Here is a 20807-nt window from a genome sequence, read left to right as displayed (position 1 = left end):
CTGGCGTCCCGCGCGCCCCTCCCACCCGTGAGGCAATTGGGAGCCTGCCCGGAACACTCTGTTCCCGGCTCGGTGCGTCCCGCCCCCTGCTTGCGTCACGGCCCCGGCCCCGCCCCCGCCGAGCCGGCTCGTTCTCTGCCCTGAGCGAGCGCTTGGGAGGTCGCCATTGGGGCTCGCGCGCCGGGCACCGCGGCGGAGCGATGAAGATCTGGAGCTCGGAGCACGTGTTCGGGTGAGCGGCGGGAGCTGGGGCGCCGGCCCCTGACTTCAGGGCGGGGCGGTGATTCCTGCAGGCCGGTAGCGCGCCGGCCCTGCCGCCCCGGGCTGTGAGTCCGCCGTTACCGGGCCAGACGCCGGTCTGTGCCCGTGGGGACTCGGTTCGCAATCCGGGGCTGCGGGCCGCGCCGGTCACGGGGCTGAGCGCCACCCCGGCGCTATGATACTCCAGCCCTTACCCAGCCCCCTTCGCCCATGGGCCGGGAAATGTCATTTAGCCCTAGATCATAGCTGAGGAAACTGAGGCACAGAGTGGGGTTTGACTCGTCCGAGGTCACCCCGCCGCTCAGTGGCAGAGCCAGGTGACAGCTGGCACCACATAGACCTACAGAGTGTGAACTATGACCTGCCGTTACTGCAGTGGCCTTAACTTTGCTTATCAGCCTGTGCTGCGACTCTGTCTCTTTCTCTGTATCATTGCGTGGGTTGCAGGACGTGTCATCAGCTCCGCAGTTCCCCTTTTTTAATTCTAAGAAACTAACTGATCATGTTAGTCTTTAAGGTGCCACAAGTACTCCTGTTCTTTTAACTGATCATGAGGTCTTTTTGTAGTTAAAGTTAAGATTGTGCGCAGCTCTCACTGAGTGAGGAGTACATCTTGCTGTTCAAAGGGGATGCAGCTGGTGGCAATGCAGTATGGAGAGCCCTGCAAAATTTCCATACCAACATGAGAGGGATGACTGAGAGCTTGTCTAATGGGGAAGTTTTACCGATAATACTGGTGTGACCCCTTGTGGACATTATTACTCCCGTAAAAGAGTGGCTTTTTTCACCTTAGTGTAAACCACTTCTTAACCACCAAAGAAGCTCTTATAATAGAATAAGTGTTTTCCAGGGAGTTCTGCTGGTATAACTACATTGGTTTACATTCACCCCCCGCCCCCCAAATTATGCTGAAACTTTCCTGTATAGACAAGGGCTGAAAGCAGCATGAAAGGTTTCCACATCTGTCATCTGTTTGCCAAGGTATGCAGGAAATAAGACTCTAAAAGGGCAGAGTTATGAAACTGACAAAACCATTACATTATTTGGCATTAAGGCATAGGCTTTCATAATATTAGAGAAAACACAGATGTAGTTGATTCTCCTAAAAGGTATGAACAGATTAAAACTGAATTATTGTAACATTTTGTGTATGTCCCCACCCCTTTTGTTATGTGTTTTTAAGTAATCCACAAAATACCTTCAATGAGCTGCTAACCTTCAAAGTTAATAACTTACTTTGTCATTTATTTCATGTTGTTCTTCATATAAGTGAAGCATTTAACTGCAAAAATGGTTGTCAGACAAAATGAAAACTGAATAATTGGTAGCAAAGTTTGAGAATACTTGTGTGTCAAAGTCTAGCCACATCATACTGGGAAACATCCGTAGATAACAGGCTATGAACTTCAGTGATGATGGCTTGGATATTTCAAAACAGTGGCTTCCTTTTTGTGTTTGTTTATATGTTGTGGCACAGATTCGTAGGTATAAGCTTGTGGTGGGTTTTTTTTGTGTGTGTTTTTTTTTTTGTTTTGTTTTTTTTAAAGTCAGTGAAGTCATAGCCTCACTGTAAAGAAATATAATATAGTCCCTGTTTCCTAGGACGCTACAGTCTAGACTGGATAAACCTAGGAGATACTGGGCAAGGAGGGAGAGGGAAGAGGAGAGTAAGTTCAGAATGTGACTCTGTAGTGCCAGATGAAGCTTGTAGTTGTGTGTGCCTTTTTTTTTCTTTTTTTTTAATTTTTATTTAATTATTTATTTATTTTTAATGGACTACAGTGGGGAGGGGGGAGGAAAGAGAAAAGAAACTGGGTGCTTATCACCACCCAGTTCTTCCAACCTGATGGAAGTGGGTTTTGAGGAGGGATTTAAAAAATGGCCCATTATTGCAAACTCCAGTCTTGCTTTACCAGTGTTAGCAACTTTGGGAGCCTTAATGTAGGCGTACCATCTGTGTTTAAAGCTCCATGTCATCTAGCCTGGCACAGACCCTCTGTTGATTAGATATGCTATGTCTACACTGCATGGTTTGCCTTTGTCAGCTGACTCTAGCTTTGGTTGCAGAGCTATAAAATTGCAGTGTAGGCATTTGGGTCGGAGACTGGGTGCTGGGACCCCATGAAAGGGGGTGGGGGGGAGTCTACATTACAATTTTATAGCCCAGCAGTTCAAGCCCCATGACAAAGAGTCAGCTGACATGGGCCAGCTGTGGGTACTTTATTGCAATGTAGACATACCCAGAGTGTTTTAAAATGTCATTGAAAGCCCCCTATGCTGGGGCTCTCATAGTTGCTAACATAGGTGAAGCTAGAATGATGTTAGCAGCAATCTAAAATTTTTGTGAAATTTTCGTAGTATAGGGGTTTGTACTGGTTTAGCGTCATTTACTTAAATAACTTCAGATAAGCTGGCGTACATTTGGTATGTGGACAAAGATCTAGCCTCAGGATTTTGACACCTGAAGTTATGATGTGTAAACCAAAACTTCTAGTGTAAAATTAAAGATTGGTACTAATAAAGGTTTCTCTTGCGTGGCTCAACTTCTGTTTTGAGCAACTGCAGAGCTTGACTTGAAAATCAGTTATTTGTGGAACATAATACTTTCTTGATGCTATGTGAAAATTAGATTGCAGAGTGTGAGGCCTGCAAAATGTATGCTGCAATGTGTGTGAGTGTAGTTAGATCAGAGATTAGTAAAATGGCCTTTAGCTCCTTGAAAGTCTTCAAGGACATCTTGCCTTTGTTAATCACCTTTATGCTTAGTTTTATGTTCATGTTACATTACATAATTCCTGATGATAATATGAAGACCAGTTCATGCGTATCTTTTAGTAGAGAGCAAGGTCTAGGAATGGGGGAAGGAACTTTTACTTTAAAACAAAATATATATTTCCCCATTTGAAGCTGAAGGACCACTTTGTTTTTCCTGTTCATGCTGGAGATGTTTGCAAAACTCCATTTGTGTGTGTGTGAGAGAGTTAGTGTTATAGAGGAATGTTTTGTAGATGCCTTCCTACATGGGGGAGTTAAGCTGTAGTCTAATTCAAAACTGAAACTCTCTTCCATTATTTATCTAATATAGCTCCTATAACAAAGTTTTGTGTGTATGTCAAAATGACTCAATATCTTACTCTTCATGAAACCTCACCTATTTAAAGGTCTCCAATAAAAAAGACAAAATACTGTTTAGTCAGAAGTTTGAATTAAACATCAAATCAAATTCTGGCATTGAGGGGAGTGACGTCAAAAGTTAGAGCCTCTGAGAACACCTTGTTACTGACCTTGAAAAGCTGGGCCTTCGGACCTGACTTTCAAGACTTCAGAACATGAATAAGGCTGTTTGCCTTGGAGGTCCTGACTATGTGCAATGAAAACAGTAGTCAGTTGTATAAAATTTACTGTTGCAATGCTTATTCTTGTAAGGGTTTTAACACCTCCACATAGCAACACCTTTTGCCTGGTGCTTGCACTTGTCTTTTATTCTCTAACTTTTTTTTTCCACTGCAGAGCCTCACCTGCTAACAGCAGTGGAGCTGAACAAGTGTTAGTAATATGGAAAACTTCAGTGCAGAAAATACCTGAGAGAAACCACTGTAGTTTGTGTTGGTTTAGCTGGACTTGAGCTTGCTCTGTGGAGTAACAGCTGATTTACAAAATGAGAGAATCCTACTGCAGACAGTAGCTGTGGGTAGCAGGTGTGTGGACCTCAGCTGTATTTGGCTTTCAGTGGTTGGTCTGCTAGTTTAGATGAAGCAAAACTGTTAAAGAAATTTTGATAAAGATCTGGTGGAATATGGTGTTTAGTTCAGAGGCTGCTGAGGGCTTAGGGGAAACGTATTCTTGACACTGTCACTTTGCTAATGTAGTGGGGGGCCTTCTTTACATGTGAATAGCAAGAGCTGAAGGTAAGGTGAGTACCAGTCTCCACAACCCTAGAACATTGAAAGAAGTTTTCGAGGAGGCCAGCTTTAGCATGGAGAACATGACCTCATAAATCTGTTTGTTTGCCGTTTTAGTCCTGGGATATTGGAGAGACAAGGTGGATGAGGTTGCACCTTTTATTGGGTGAAAGAGACAAGCTGTTGAGCTTATGCAGTCTTTTTCCTAGACCTGAAGAAGAGTTCTATGTAAGTTTGAAAGCTTATCTCTTTAACCTGTAGAAGCTGGCCCAATAAAAGAGAGTTCCTCATCCACCTTGTCTCTTCTACTCTTAGGTAAAGCTTACATTAACCCCACATTGCTGGAACAAACGTAACTTATCAAGCACCCATTATCTATTACTCAGCCTGTTCCATCTTCCCCGCCACCCTTTTTACTAGTTCTCAAGTTAGACCATCAATAATCACTTTGGAACAGGTTGCTCATGTATAATATGTATGCAATACAAAGTACACTTGCACAAACTATCAGGTATTCTTTCAACACTGTCAGTATTGTTTAAGAACAGAAGAATTTCCATACTGGAGCAAGCCCATGGTCTATCTAGTCCAGTCTTGTCTCTCTTGTATCTGACTGTGGCCAGCACCAGATATTTCAGAGAAGGTGCCAAAACCACACAGTAGGTGGGTGTGGGATGATCTGCCCCATGTACTAGGTTTCCTCTAGTCCCAAATGGTTAGAGATTGGTTTAGATCCTGAAACATGAGGCTTAATATTGCTTCCAAAATTTGTTAGCATTACCCAGATATTTATTATTCCTTTTTGCCTCCGTATCCTTTGGTAGTGAGTTCTACTGTTACTTTTCCATGCAACATGTAAATGATTTCCTATTAATTGTTCTGAATTTGCCATTTTTTAACTTCAGCAAATGTCACCTTGTTCTTGTTAGATCAGGAGCTTCTGTTTTTCCTGTCTATCTTCACTATAACTTCCTCATTTTATGTACCTTGGTTTCCTTTCCAAGTAAACAAATAAGAGGAGACATGACAATCTGTCTTTTTAATCTTTCCATGTAAAAATTCTTCCATGCCCCTAACTATTTTAATAGACCTTCTGAGCCCCCTCCCCCTCAAATCAGCAATATTTGTTTTTGAGGCACAAGGTGACCAGTACTTCACCCAATACCCCAGATAAGTCTGCACCACTCATTCGATCTTAGTATTTATGTATTTCATTAACAATATTCATCTGTCTTTTTTTCCCTAGACACCCATGGGATACAGTTATCAAAGCTGCTATGAGAAAATATCCCAATCCCATGAATCCATGTGTGGTAGGAGTAGATGTGATAGACAGAAGCCTCGATAACCAGGGAAGGTTACATAGTCACCGACTTCTCAGCACAGAGTGGGGACTACCAAGTATTGTAAAAGCGGTATGTTTTTATATGTTGAATGAGTACCTGACGATGTAATGCATTTAAACACTTCATCCTCTGGGATCTCAACTCTGAATTTATAGGAAATGCCTTTTCCAGAAATCATAAGGAAAATGTAATGATATAGCAGCACATCTCTTGCAATGAATGCATTGCAGTGTTTCCTGAAATGTTAATTAAATTTCGATGGTAGTATCTTCCAGGCAGGGACTATGTCACTTTGTGTGATTGCCTAGCACTCAGCATGTTGAAGTCTTGATCCTGATCAGGGTGCTCATGTACAACCACAACATAAATCTGTAAAAGTAGTCGTTTAGAACACAGAAAACCTTTTTGTAATTTGTTCTGGTGTCATGTTGAATATTTAAATAGAATGTTTTGTCTTCTAGATTTTGGGAACAAGTAGGACTTTGACATACATTAAAGAACATTCAGTGGTAGATCCAGTAGAAAAGAAAATGGAACTCTGCTCCACGAATGTAAGTGACTAAGTGAGGTCAGGAAGCTTTTGGTAATGGCTGTAGGGGAATAGAACAACCGCCTGCTTATTTGCAATACAAAAGAATGCAAAGCTTTCAGAAATGCACAAGCTTGCACTCACAGCTGTCAAACAAAGACAGGCATTTTCAATGTGAAGCTTTTCTGGGTTGCCAAATTTTTAAATAACATTTCCTTTTTCAGTTGCTGTTGGCTGCTTCTTTGCATGAGTAGGCAACTTTAAATGCGTAGGCAGTATAAAATATTTGTATGGGTGTAACTTTGACATCAGGTGAAACTGTCTTCTGAGAAAGCAGAAATGACAGACTTATGTATTGGAGAATAAAACATGCTGGCCAAAGAAATTATTTCCATAAGCAGCAGCAGAAATACATTTAGAACTATATTGCAAAACTTTAATCTTGTTGAAATTTGCAAACTGTTATGTTGTATTCTAATGTCCTTCAAACTTATCACATTTTAAATCTACGATTTCAGTAAGAGTCTTGTTTTTGTACAGTAAATGTAGGCTTAGGGACTTTCCTAAGTACATGTTTTGTGTGTGATTGGTAAGGCTGCTTATTTTCCTCAAAAGCCTGGATTAAAAAGCTTGCCGTTGCAAACATACTGACATTCAGACTTGGTTCAACATTCAGAAATGTTACTGGAAAGCTACCTGAATTGTGTTGGACAACATGGAATATAGAGAGACCTAGTGAAAGGCAAAGGTTACCGTATTTTCCGGCGTATAGGGCGACGGGGCGTATAAGACGACCCCCTAATTTTAGAGTTAAAATATAGGTTTTTGGGCTATACTCGCCCTATAAGACGACCCCCCCTTCCGAGGTCGTCTTTTAAATCCCAGCCGCGGCCGGGAGTCAGAGGGTCTGGGCTGCCCGCTGCAGCGGGGAGCCCAGATCCTTTTAAATCCCAGCCGCGGCTGGGAATCAGAGGGCTCTGGGCTGCCCGCTGCGGCGGGGAGCCCAGAGCCTTTTAAATCCCAGCCGCGGCTGGGAATCAGAGGGCTCTGGGCTGCCCGCTGCGGCGGGGAGCCCAGAGCCTTTTAAATCCCAGCCGCCCGCTGTTATACCCGGCGTATAAGACGACTTCCGATTTTGGGGGGTTGTTTTTTAATATAGAAAGTCGTCTTATACGCCGGAATATACGGTACCTAGCTGTAACTGGATTGGCAATAGGAGAAGACAAACCACCTCTGAATTATTATTGACAATTATAATTGTGCTGTTACAAAGTACAGTAACTGTCCTGTTTTCTGCTGTTAAGGATATTGAAGCACCAGTTGGTGCTACTGAATTGCTGATAGTGTTTCTCCTCTTTGCTGTTTCCTCTGAGGATTTTTTTGTTTTTTTGTTTTTAAGATTACTCTCACAAATTTGGTGTCCGTTGATGAGAGATTGGTTTACACGCCTCATCCTGAAAACCCAGAAAAGTAAGTTGGGGTCGGGGGTCTGTCTGTTTGTGAGAGAGGGTATATTGCTCCTTTTCTGTACCAATTAAGCTTTATTTTCTTTCTTTCATTGCAGGACTGTGCTAACTCAAGAAGCAATTATTACTGTAAAAGGCGTTAGCCTGAGTAGTTATTTGGAAAGTTTAATGGCCAACACAATATCCTCCAATGCTAGAAAGGTATGCTTTTGTGCAATAATTCTTGAGCGCTTGTACTGCTGAATACCATGCTTAAGGCTCAGACCTGCAGGATTGGACCCTAAGTGTGTACCACTTTTTTTTAACCATTAACTTCTTGTTGTTCCTGTAAATGTCACCAGAAGCAGGAAATGCAGTACTTGTTAATTAGCTTTTAAATGCAGGCTAACCTGTCTGTAATGTTCCCATTGTTAGAGACTGTTACCCAAGCAGCTCTTAAACCCTCATGTCACAGTTCAAATATCAGGGGGTAGCTGTGTTAGTCTGTATCCACAAAAACAACAAGGAGTCCGGTGGCACCTTAAAGGCTAATAGATTTATTTGGGCATAAGCTTCCATGGGTAAAAAACCTCACTACTTCAGATCCGTCTAAAGTAGTGAGGTTTTTTTTACCCATGGAAGCTTATGCCCAAATAAATCTATTAGCCTTTAAGGTGCCACAGTTCAAATGGTTAAAAAAGCTACCAGCAAAGATGTCTATAATGACCGAATGGAAAATTAATTCACAAAATTCAACACTGCTCACACTGATTGCAGACTGTGCTCAGCACAATCTAATTTGTTCGAATTCTTATCTGCCCATTATGCTACATGTGCACCGTCCCTTCGTCTATGACCTGAAATCATCCAGCTTAGTTTTATACAAGCAGTTCTGCACAGAGATTAAATTACCTGATGTTTTTGATGAGAAGGGGGGGGAACCTAGGCCAATTTGTGTACTCCCTGTTGTAAGTAAATTCCCCAATTTGTGTTAATCTGCAAGGCATAGAAAAAGAGCTCTGTTCATCCCAAAGTCATGCTCAGACACTCCAGGTAGGGCTTTGGGAGTGGTTATTTGCTACTGTTGGGGGCACTCTGTCTTGCTCTCATACTACTAGAAATCAGTGGAGGATCACACCTGTACCTCTCCACTAGCACCTCTGGAGGAAGAGCAGCAGACTAAAATGAATGTGGTGTGACAGAACATGGGTCAGGTGTAAGGATGGGAAGGACAAACAGCGAAGGAGGGAGCAGTGAGACAGATGTGAGGGCGAGTGGGATGTGGTGCACAAATACAAGTGGGATCTGGCCTGGTTGGGTAGTGGCAGTTCAGATCCAGACTTACTTCCCGATGCCATCCCAGGTAGTATGTGCCTTGGCCAGCCCCTTACCCCTGAAAGTAGGATATCACTAGACAGCGATGCTGCTTCTGTCACTTGATGTCCAGCCTTAGGGTATGTCTACACTACAGGATTATTCCGATTTTACAGAAAGCGTTTTTTTTAAAACAGATTGTATAAAGTCGAGTGCACGTGGAGCCCGTTTAGCCTTTTGTCACTGTCACTGTATGTGTACTGGATGCTGCTGACAGACGCGGTACTGCACTGCTACACAGCAGCATTCATTTGCCTTTGCAAGGTAGCAGAGACGGTTACCAGCTATAGCACCGTCTGCAATTGGAAATTGGCGATGAGATGACGGTTATCGGTTATTTTGCACCGTCTGCTGCTGTCATGGGTGCTCCTGGCTGGCCTCGCTGAGGTCGGCCGGGGGCGCATGGACAAAAATGGGAATGACTTCCCCAGGTCATTCCCTTCTTTGTTTTGTCTAAAAATAGTCAGTCCTGCCTAGAATATGGGGCAAGTCTATTAGAGAACCAGAGAGCACAGCCACTCCAAGTCAGAGCCCCAGAGATTCTGCAGAAATGATGAGCTGCATGCCATTCTAGGGGGTGCCCCTGCAACAACACCACTCGTTGCTTCCCTCCTCCCCCAACCCTCCTGGGCTACCATGGCAGTGTCCCTCCATTTGTGTGATGAAATAATAAAGAATGCAGGAATAAGAAACACTGACTTTTTAGTGAGATAAAATGAGGGGGAGGCAGCCTCCCACTGCTATTATAGGCCAGGCAGTACAGAATCTTCTTTATACATGAAGAGGGGGGGCTGATGGAGCTCAGCCTCCAGCTGCTATGAAGAGGACGGTTACCAAGCGTTTTGTACTGTCTGCCGGGAATGACCAGGAGTCATTCCCATTTTTGCCCAGGCGCCCCCAGCCGACCTCACCGAGGCCAGCCAAGAGCACTCACGGGCTGATGATGACGATGGATACCAGTCATTTTGCACCGTCTGCCACTGGGGACGGGCTGCTGCTGTTCAGCGCTGCAGCACCCCATCTACCAGCAGCATGCAGTAGACATAGGGTGACATTGAAAAAAGGCGAGAAACGATTTTTTCCCCTTTTCTTTCTGGGGAGTACATTGACGACATATACCCTGAAACACCTGGGAAAATGTTTTTGAACCTTCAGACATTGGGAGCTCAGCCAAGAATGCAAATGCTTTTCAGAGACTGAGGGGACTGTGGGATAGCTGGAGTCCTCAGTCCACCCTCTCTCCCTCCATGAGCGTCCATTTGATTCTTTGGCTTTCCGTTACGCTTCTCAGGCAGCACTGTGCTGACTCCCTGCTGCGGCCTCTGTCTATCATAGTCTGGAGACTTTTTCAAATGCTTTGGCATTTTGTCTTCTGTAACAGAGCTCTGATAGAACAGATTTGTCTCCCCATACAGCAATCAGATCAGGTATCTCCCTTAGGGTCCATGCTTGGATTTGGGACTGCTTTGCCACCCGTGCTGATCACAGCTCCACGCTGGGCAAACAGGAAATGAAATTCAAAAGTTCGCAGGGCTTTTCCTGTCTACCTGGCCAGTGCAGCCGAGTTCAGATTGTTTTCCAGAGCGGTCACAATGGTGCACTGTGGGATACCGCCCAGAATTACGGCCACACTAACCCTAATCCGACATGGCAATACCGATTTCAGCGCTACTCTCCTCATCGGGGAGGAGTACAGAAATCGGTTTAAAGAGCCCTTTATATCGACATATAGGGCTTCGTTGTGTGGACGGGTGCAGGGTTAATTCGGTTTAACGCTGCTAAATTCGGTATAAACGCGTAGTGTAGACCAGCCCTTAGACTGATGAACATTCAGCCCTTCTTGGCCAGAAGGATATCGCAGGGAGTGAGAAGAGGAGGGAATCTGAATGTTTGCTTCATCCCTACAGTGCACTTCCCTGCGGAAATAGTAAAGGGGTGTTAGGGGATAGACTGGCAGAAATAAAGTGTGCTAAGGTTGAGGATTAAGTGGATGAACTGCAGGGTTTGGGGAGAGGGAGAAAAGTGGCTAGTTGAATTTCAAGAGTGTAGATTGTATTTTAGTTTGATGGCCATAAACGTCTCTCCACTTAAACTTTTTACAATTCTCTCCTCCAATTCCACTTAGAGTAATGGGGTACATGCTGTGATCTCACCATCCTCTGACACTCATAACTGCGGTTAAATCTTTGGTTTGCCAACAGCCCACTCAAAAAATATCTGACATATGTAGAAAGCCAAATTAGAAAAGGGCTCCTTCCATATAAGACTTTTAAACATCTTCGTAGCCAAGTGTCAAATGGTGGAACAGTACCTTCTTGTCCTTTCTAAGGCAGCTAAATCCATTCAGAGATGCTTAACTTGGCAGGAATTTGTGTTTTCAGCCCTTTCATTACTAACAAGCAGATCTACTTTGAAGGAGATGGTGACTGCAGAAGCACAAGACTGAGTTTCTGTGCTTTCAGAAGTCTGCTTAGACATGGCAAAAGCTTTACTGGAAAGTATTTCCTGATGTATCTTGAAATGCTGATGTAAATATTGAATTTTGCTTTGAGGGTTTGAGATTGCAGGCCTGATGCCTGAATACTGCAATGATGAAAGATGAATGTTGTGCCATGTGTTAATCTTTTCTGTGTTACTCCAGGGGTGGGATGCTATTGAGTGGATAATTCAAAATTCTGAAAGCGCTCTAAGCTAGCAGTCTATCTCTACATCTGCAGTTTGTACTAACTAGTGGTAACTCCGGCATTCACTATCTCGGTACAGCATTTCAGCTTTCTAGCAAATGTGTGCATGGACTGTTGTGATGTGATTTTTTTTTTAAATATATGTGTACATTAGCTTGCATCTATTGTAATATAATCAGTTACATTCAGGAATGGCAAACTTGTTCTCATAATTCTAGAATCATATGGTTTTTTTTTTTTTTTTTTCATTGTGACCTAGAATGGGTCAAGTAGTCCAAATCCACTATATCAGTGGAAGGGCAGACCTTAGTTATTCCTACATGTACTGCAGTGCTTTTGTACCATAGTATTGCTTCTTATACATGTAAATAATAGGTTACTGCAGGTACCTAGGCATGTGAATGTGCCCCCCTTTTTAATAGGGGCCCACACCAGCATGGTCAGTTAAATTCAACTACATAAGAACAGTTATCTAAAGAAATTAACCAAAAAATGTTTGGTTAATGGAATCAGCCTTATAAAAATGTGTTTAGGGTTGGTTTTCTCAAAACAGGTGCCTAACAAGCATATTCTTCAGCACAGAGTTAACGCTACTTGCTTTGTCTTCCCTGACAGGAATTGATCTGTTCTCCTCCTTTTCATTAGACTTTTAAGAGGTAGATGGGATGGGGGGGGGGGGGGGCGGAGCTTCTGTTGGTGTTGAAAAATTTAAGTGGAAGCTGATCATATTTCACTCGAATGAATTGGTATAGTTGCAATAAGAATCTCATTTAGCATCTTAAATTGCTTTCCTAGCTTGCTGCTGTTACAAATGAATGACCTTCTTTAAGCAACATGATTATGTAAAATTTAACTTTCAGATGCATTTCAGTTTGTTCATGGTAGGAAGTGCTGCTTTCTTTCATATTCAGACTTCAGGGCGGAAAGAAGTGGTTACAGTTTTTATAGTTACTTTTATGCTAGACAGTAAATAGTGCTTTCCACCTTGCCTTCCATTAGCTAGCCTAGCTCAACTCTGTCATTCCTGTATTGAAACCACAAACTTCCAATGATAAAATCCTAAAACCATTTTTTCATAACTCTTCTCCTTCATTCCTTTATAATTTTATTTTGGGATGTGTATGTATATGACTTATAAAATCAGCAGATGCTGGCTGTGTGCTTTCAACTTTACTTTTCATGCCACTAAATTCTTGAGTTGGACAAACCATTAAGCTTTGTCTTCTCCAAAAACTTCAACTGGAGTAGTCAGTTTGCTATCAATTATCCAAGATATAACAAATCTTTATAGTAGTATTTGACCTAATATTGAAAGCATAATTTAGTGCTAACATATGTAATGTGCATGCTTGGTTATGAATGTGCTTGCTTAAGTCTTATATAATGTAGGACTTAAATAACATTGTATTACATATAAAACTCCAGTCCTTTGTCAGATTCTGTTTTTAACTTTTTACTGAGTAGAACTGCCCAGGTCCTTAATTTTAAAAGAAATTGTAGAGGTGAAGCTTTATTAACTTAGATTCCACTGGAGAATTGTTCTGAAATTTACTCACCATGGTGCATTGATGCTTAAGTTATATGGATTTAAGCAGTTTTTTTCAGAGCTGTGAGAAAATACCTCACTGATTTGATTTGTTTTGGAAAACCAACAAACATACTTTGGATGATTGACTGACTGGTTATAACCCTTGGAAGGAATTCTGTGGTTCTGAGTCCCACCCAAAAGATGCTGGCTAACTTTTTGGCTAGTAAAAGTCTACTCTCTATCAGTGGTCCCCAACCTTTTTGTGGCCAGTAGCACATTCATGTTTTCAGAAGAGTGTGGCGGGCGCCAACAATTTTTCAAGGCTTATTTTTTATTTGTACATTAAATAATACAAAAAAATCATATTTAATATTACATAATATATGAATCCATAAGATAAAAAGGGTAATTTGACATGTAAAAGGTATTAATTAAATTATTCGGCAGTTACTCTTTCACCTTACCATGTGAATTTGCTCTTTTTTTTAATCTATCTCTAAGAAAAATTAAGGTGTTTTTACAAAATAAATATCATAAACAGTTTTCATCTTATTTATTTTAAGAAAGTAAAACGTTGAACTGCTGGTCCAAATATGTTTATTTATTCTTACTTTTAACATAGAATGAAGCTTGCAGCCCCGGAGTTCTCTGTCCCCGGCAGGCGCGGGGGGCCCGGCTTCTCTCCGGCTTCAAAGCCGGAGGGAAGCTGCGGCCTGGTGCCTGCCGGGGACAGAGAACACTGGCGCTTGCAGCCCCAGAGAAGACGGAGAGAAACCACAGCCCCACGCCTGCCAGGGACAGAGAACGCCGGCGCCCACAGCCTGCAGCCCTGGAATTCTCTGTCCCTGGCAGGTGCGGGGCCCCGGCTTCTCTCCCCTGCTGGGCACTACGCGGGGGCACAAATGCCCTGGCGGGCACCATGGCACCCGCAGGCACTGCATTGGGGACCACTGCTCTATATGATCAGACTTAAACATTCTTAGTGTTTAAATGTGTTACTTGTTTCTTTCAGTGCTTTGTATATTAGTGTCCCTGTAACAAAAAGGACAATAACTTGAAAAATAGCTTTGAAAAGCTAGTACCTGAGGTTATTTCTACATGGTTTGTTTGACTGAACTGTCATATTCACAGAGATTAGGGGGGAAAAAACTGTTTTGCTATTTTGTTGTGCATTTATTTCCTGTTGCATGTAGCAGCCTGCACTGCTCTGTTGTAGCTCACGTGCATGCTTCCTTATATCCTGCAAGAGAAGGTTTGCCAGCACTAGTACCAGCAAAACAAACTGAAGTTGGCAACTGTGTGCACAGAGGGGAAACTGGCTGGTGGGGAGTTTGTGGCCCTTGAGGCTACTAAATATCATCAGGGAAGCGGGGGGTAGGGGGGAAACTTAAGAGATCCTGCTCTGACTAAAATGAAGTCAGTTTTAATTAGCAAGTTGATGTCCCTTTAATGTGTTGATGGCACTCACTGGAAACGCTAACTTCAGAGCCACTAATTTCTGTAGGAACTGAAATGTCTCATGCTTGGTCTTGGCTCAGGAATGAGAATTTTTTATTCTATGGGTTTCTGTTTTTAATGCTTTAAAATCTGTCTACTAGTGTGTGGGCAGTTCCTAGTGAACACTGACTGCTAACCCTAACTTAAATAACTCAATATAGCAATATGGATAACAAAGGGCTTTATTTCTAAACTTGGCATGTTCTTCCTGCTGATTGAAGATGCCTCTTTCTATTTCATGATCAATTTTCTTTCAATGTGGCTAAATGGAAATATCATTGTAAGCTTGTGCAGTCTTTTATTTTTCTTAACTTGAAAAAGACTGACTGGTTATTGGAATATGCATCCACTCCAGTTCCCTCTGGTTAGGGAAGAGGAGACAGTGGGTTAGGGACTCTTTAAAATATCTTATAGCAAATATACGTACACAGTGCTCTCTCTTAAGGGGTAACACCCTCTTTGTTCCTGCATCAGTAAGGTCCCCCGGCTGTTCAACTTGTTTGCATGCATTGCAGTTTGTAAAGCTAATGACATAACGACTGAGTCACATAGCGTACATTCTGGTGCTTCTTGTGATACAGGCAGCTCAGCAAGAGTTCAGTTCTTACTGAAATATTGTTCTGAAGAATCCTATCCTCTGATGTCTGCTCAGTTGGGTGCCATCTTGTATTCTGCACTGTTGAATCAGACCTAGTAGTAGCTCTTCCTAGAATGCATTTTAGCATGAACAGAGTACTTTTAATCTAGTGGGGGCACAGATAGCTCAGTGGTTTGAGCATTGGCCTGCTAAACCCAGGGTTGTGAGTTCAATCCTTGAGGGGCCCACTTAGGGATCTGGGGCAAAAATCAGTACTTGGTCCTGCTAGTGAAGGTAGGGGGCTGGACTCAATGACCTTTTGGGTCATTCTGTGAGATAGGTCTCTCTCTCTCATATATATAGCTGTTTCATTCATTAGGGCGTATGCATAGGTGGTTAAGTGAAGAGTTAATAGTTAAGAATAGTAAGAACACGACAGCATGTCCACTGAAAACCACTGAGTCTCAAGAGGATGCCTTTTGTGGTAATAATGATATGAGGTTAAGGTGAGCTTGATTTTTACTTCTCTCCAAGGGGACTTGATAGTCTTCTGACACTTGCTTGAAGCCTAAGCCTAATATGCCAGGTGGGAAAGTACCTGTGCCACCATTCCCTCAGATCCAAGCATACTGAATTTCCATCCACATATCTTAACTCCCCTGGGAAAAAATCACTTCTTCTGCCCTCTTAAATAACAGCTCCCTTGGTCTGTTCTGCCATTCAAATAAATTAAATTCCATCTCCCCATCAGTTCTACCCCAGTCCCTCAACTTTACAGGGTGCTGCTGCCCTCACCCCTTTGCTCTGAAGGAAATGCCTGAGCCCCAGCACCTACCAAATATTCCTCTCTCCACCGGGGCACTCTGCTAATGGCAACAACCTTTCCTGTTAAAGCAGTCATGCTTGAGAGGTTTTGTGGCTTTCCTTTCCCCTCCCCGCCAGACAGAGGCCAGTGTCTCCCTGGTCTCACTCAGCCTATTTACCTGGGCAAAATGTCTACTCACCCCGGGTAAATGGAATTTTAAAGCTCTACACCTCCTTACTTTTGATTAAGGAAAAAAAGTTGTATCTAACTTTAGGCTAGAAATTTCTCATTTTAAAGCTAATCTTCAGTAAGGGTGTGAGACTCACTAGAGTCCAGCAAGATAAGCATGTCAAATAAGTCTTGTCTTACTTGAACTCACAAAACTGGGCAGTGCACATTCTGTGTGGCCAATTAAAATAAAGGAGCTGCACACTTGTATTTAAGTTTAATTGCACTTAGTCACAGCACTTTGTTTTCTCTGAGGCCTTCTTCAAATATTCTAGGAGTAAGAAGGAACAGGGCAGGGTGACAGAAAATGTAGTTGCAATTTTAAAAACTTAGCCCAGTTATATGCTTAAAAGTGACTCATTCATGAACTTAAAACTCCATGATACCCTCCTACAGTCATTTTCCGATCAAATTTTGTTCTGACAAGTGGAATGTCTGTGTGGATGGGTGGGTTTGTTTGTCTGTTTTTTCCTTAACTGCTGAGTTAACCTGAAAGTCCAGCTTGGTTCTTTCTGGCTCTCATCTTCAATAATCAAACATTCTCCAAATGTAAATTTCTTAACAATTCTGATGCATGAACTGGACTAGAATCTGTCTTGCTCTCCATACAAGTGTTGTCTTTACTATGCTAACAGAAAAAGCAAATGGTAAAAACATCCTTATTGCTAAAGTAACCAGTGAGCAACCTTGTTAAATTAGAAGGTCATTTTACATAGACCCTCTTTTCCCATAACCTCACTTTGGTATGGGACTAACTTTCTGCACATAAGATGAAGGTTATGCAAACTCTGATTAATGAAGCTTCAGTAAAAACTTGAAACCTCAACATAAACCCCCAAATAATGCAAAACCAGTTTCCTTTAGAGCGGTTCTGAAGTCTGACAAAGGAAAGAAATGGAAGTTTTTTTAATTTTAAGTAGCCTTGTATCCATTTTGATACTAAATTTGTGTCTTTTTCTGACAGGGTCGAGATGCCCTGGAATGGGTGATCAGCAAACTAAACACAGAGTTTGAGGAGTTAACATCATCGACACGAGAGAGCATGAAATCTGGAATGGCAGCGGCATCAGCAGCAGAGAACTGAGGCTGCAGAACACCGAGGAACTGTGACAGAACAACTTTTATTCCATGAACTGTATTTCCTTAAATCTCTTCTCTGTCTGATAATGCCAGTCTTTTGTATGTTCATAGGAATGTCAGAACTCGAGAAAAATATTTTTAGATCTCTCTAGCCTCCATATCAACTTATTTGACCAGTGAAGACTAACGTGAGCTTTTATGCTTTCTTTTATTTTTATTTAAATAACCCCACGTGCTGTAGCCCATTGAAACAAAATCTTTCTGGCAATTCTTAAAAATGCCAAAATGCGCCTTTATAAAAAGGCAGTAACTAGTAGGTTTCTTCTACGTTATATCATCTGTTTTTTGTGCTCACTTTTTTTTTAAATGTGTGTACATATATTTATTAAGAATTTCTTTAAAGAGAGCAGCTGCTGTATTTTATGAAGGGTGGATGGGTATAAAAGCACTGAATCTAGTGTTAGTCTTTGCTGCCAAAGTGGAATAGCAAAAAGTGACACACACTGTAAAGTTATGGAGATATTTACTCAGGTTATCTGAAAAAGCTAGGTCTTGCATGGTGGTACTGACTCTTGCATTGTTAAATGCAGTGTCTGAATGTGATACACAGGTGATTTATGTCTTGGAGGTTTGGATACAAACCTCCAACAGATGTAGTGAGTATTTAGATGTGAATGTAGATTTTTAGTTAGACTTTGTGGGGATAGAAGATATAATAATTTATTTTTGTAATATTTATTCACTGGCTCTAGTTGTGTGGATTTTTTTCTCCCCCCCCCCCCCCCCCCAATTTTCTGGAAGAGCAACTGATACCTCCATGGAAACCATTGGAAAACTATTGACTTCTAAATGCAACTTTTTACAAGGTGATTTGAATGAAGAGTATCTTTGTTGATTCAGATTGTAACACTTAACTACTGTGAAAATGATTCTTATGCCACAAAGAAAGATATCATGAAGACTCGGCAGCAAACTCAGATCCATTCTGAACCGTAACAGATGTGGTATTAAAGTTTAGGAGTACAGAGAGAGAGAGAGAAGCAGAGTTGGCTTTCTCTAGGTTTTTTTTTTTTCCCTCTAGAGCTTTCCATGAACTTTCAGTGTTTCTTTGTATTTGTCTTTAATTTACATTTTTTAACAATATTTTTGTCATTGGCATGAATAATCCTTTTTAGGCTCATTTAAATGTTTCTGGTCATAGTCCTTTATCGTCTGTCTGGGAAAACAAGATTGCAAAATCCAGTAACACCTATAGAGTAGAATATTTGCAGGAAAAACATAAATTGGATTGCTTTCCAAAAAGTGTTAAATCCAAAACTGTTACAGGTACTGATCTTTCTTTGACATGGATACAGAAATGAGTGTTTGAAAACACCACAAGTTTCTGATGCAGCCTTAAAGGGTAAATTATTGATTTGTTGAATTTAAATTAAGTCTTTTTTGTGTGCAGAGACTGAAGAAACAGTCTGTTGCAAAGACTTGATTCCTTGTGCAAACAGAACAAATGGTTTAGAAAACTACTTTTGAGTGAAAATTTTAAATATTTTTTAATGATAAAAATAAATGATTGTTCCATAACTTGCTTTGATTTGAGTGCTTTAAAATACAATGCTAGTTCGGTGGAAAACCCACCAAACACATGCACAATATAGTTTGGTAATTGTAGAAACACTATGCTGATACTAGTGTTGTTCTCTTTTTTTTTTTTAAATTAAGAGGTAGGTCTATAACTATCAAAGTACACTTTACTACCAAGTAAATATTTCTATTTAAAAAAAAAAAATTTTGGCTGGATTATAGGACTTTAATCTTAGCTTTTCAGAAGCCAGTCAGTGGCAGTAAACATTTACCTTTTGTCTTTGTATGGATCTCAGGTGTTTCCTCCATGAAACGGACACTTTCTCCCAGGCCTTAGTTCTGAATATGTTGTCTTTCTCCAAAGGACAAGGACAACTTGTAAGTGTTACATGGTGCCCTTTCCTGGGGAGAGGGAAATGCAGAAAGGTCTAGTTTGTGTGTTTTTAAAAAAAAAAAAAAAAAAGTCCGATACTACCTTGCCATTTCATCCTGGCACAAATGAGTGAGACACAATGGGCACACCTATGCAAATGAGATAAAACAGGTGTGACTGATTTGGGGGAAGTTGTATTACTACAACTTCCCAACACATGCCTGTGGTGGGAGGTGTTTAAATGCACAGGTGTGGCTATGCTGCAGTAGAACAGCCATGGCTGGCCTGTGTCAGCTGAAGTGGGCTCTCAGAGCTATACAATCATACCGTAGACCTTCATGATGTGAGGGGTGAGGGTCCTGGAGCCCAGGCTCCAGTCTGAGGCCAAATGTCTACAGTACAGTTTTATAGCTCTGCGAGCCTGATTCAACTAACATGGGCCAGCTGGTGGGTATTTCTTATTGCAGTGTAGACAATGCCTCTAGTCAGACACTCTTAGGCCCTTGCAGTTTGTTGATCAACCTTGCATTGTGCCTAACATTGCTGTTATGTTAAGCCTGAGTTATTGTTGCTTAGGATAGCCTTAAAAATCAATGTGCAGATATTAAAACACAGCTTAACTACCCCTGCAGCATTTGCTACTTGGCACCTTCCAGTCTTGGATGTGACTGCTTCTGTCCCATCCTACCTCTTCTCATCAACTCTTCTAGAAAAGCCAGTGGTGCTGCCCCTTCAATCTGGTTCAGACACACACTTTGGGCTGCTCCACACTGCTTTATCTCAGCCTGTAGGGGTGTGTGTGTGCTCTCCCCACTGTAGCTCCTGAGTTGCTTCCTATCTCCCTTGCGGCTCACTATTCTCCATGGCTGCCTTATGTAGCTTCTGGTCCTGTCTCCTGGCCCCAGCAGGTGGGCGGGATAGCTCAGTGGTTTGAGCACTGGCCTGCTAAACTCAGGGTTGTGAGTTCAATCCTTGAAGGGGGGCCACTTAGGGATCTAGGGCAAAAATCAGTACTTGGTCCTGCTAGTGAAGGCAGGGGGCTGGACTCAATGACCTTTGGAGGTCCCTTCCAGTTCTAGGAGATAGGTATATCTTCCCCCTGGCCCCAGCTGTTCCCTGGGCTTTCGTTGACCCCCTCTTTTGGCCTGGAAGGCCATGACTTGAGTTGTAGCTACACTGCGGGAGGAAGTTGATCCTATCTGCTGCTTGGCTGTGCTCCCAACAGAGCTGCTTAAGAGCTTCTGGGATGTCTGCCCACCTAATGCCCTGTTGGCCTAGGTCACTGCCTCTATCCTTGCTCTGCCTCCCCCTTAGTCTGACAATCATTCAGGGTAGGGAGGGCCCTCTGCTTTAAATCCCCTGAAAAGATGCAAATTGCATCCACTCTTTATAATTTTGCTAGGCATAGCCTCTTGCACTGTCCTTTCTATGATCTAATACCACCCACCCTGCATGTGTGCACCCTTGGGACCACCGAGTGATCGATCATACTGCACTTTATCTGCCTTACCACAAGTTCATCAGGTCCAATGTTACTTGGGATCTATCTTGACTTCCAGTGGGAAGCTCATCCTCTTTCATATCTGACTTTAGGGTTTCT

At 42.2% G+C, this 20807-nt stretch overlaps 1 protein-coding gene across 1 annotated transcript; it reads left to right on the top strand.

The window, feature by feature from the left end:
• Window positions 1-5: 5 nt before the first annotated feature.
• PRELID3A (PRELI domain containing 3A) lies at window positions 6-18834 on the top strand. Its single transcript, XM_039521726.1, is given in 7 exon segments — window positions 6-232; window positions 5410-5578; window positions 5971-6060; window positions 7438-7508; window positions 7603-7705; window positions 17141-17207; window positions 17210-18834. Coding segments are annotated over 7 exon segments (609 nt in total). The 5' UTR covers window positions 6-200; the 3' UTR covers window positions 17287-18834.
• Window positions 18835-20807: the final 1973 nt, after the last annotated feature.

The sequence above is a fragment of the Mauremys reevesii genome, linkage group 2, assembly GCF_016161935.1.
Source record: "Mauremys reevesii isolate NIE-2019 linkage group 2, ASM1616193v1, whole genome shotgun sequence".
NCBI classification, from domain to species: Eukaryota; Metazoa; Chordata; order Testudines; family Geoemydidae; genus Mauremys; species Mauremys reevesii.
Note: the sequence above shows the minus strand (reverse complement) of the source record. Positions and strands in the feature narration are given on the sequence as shown.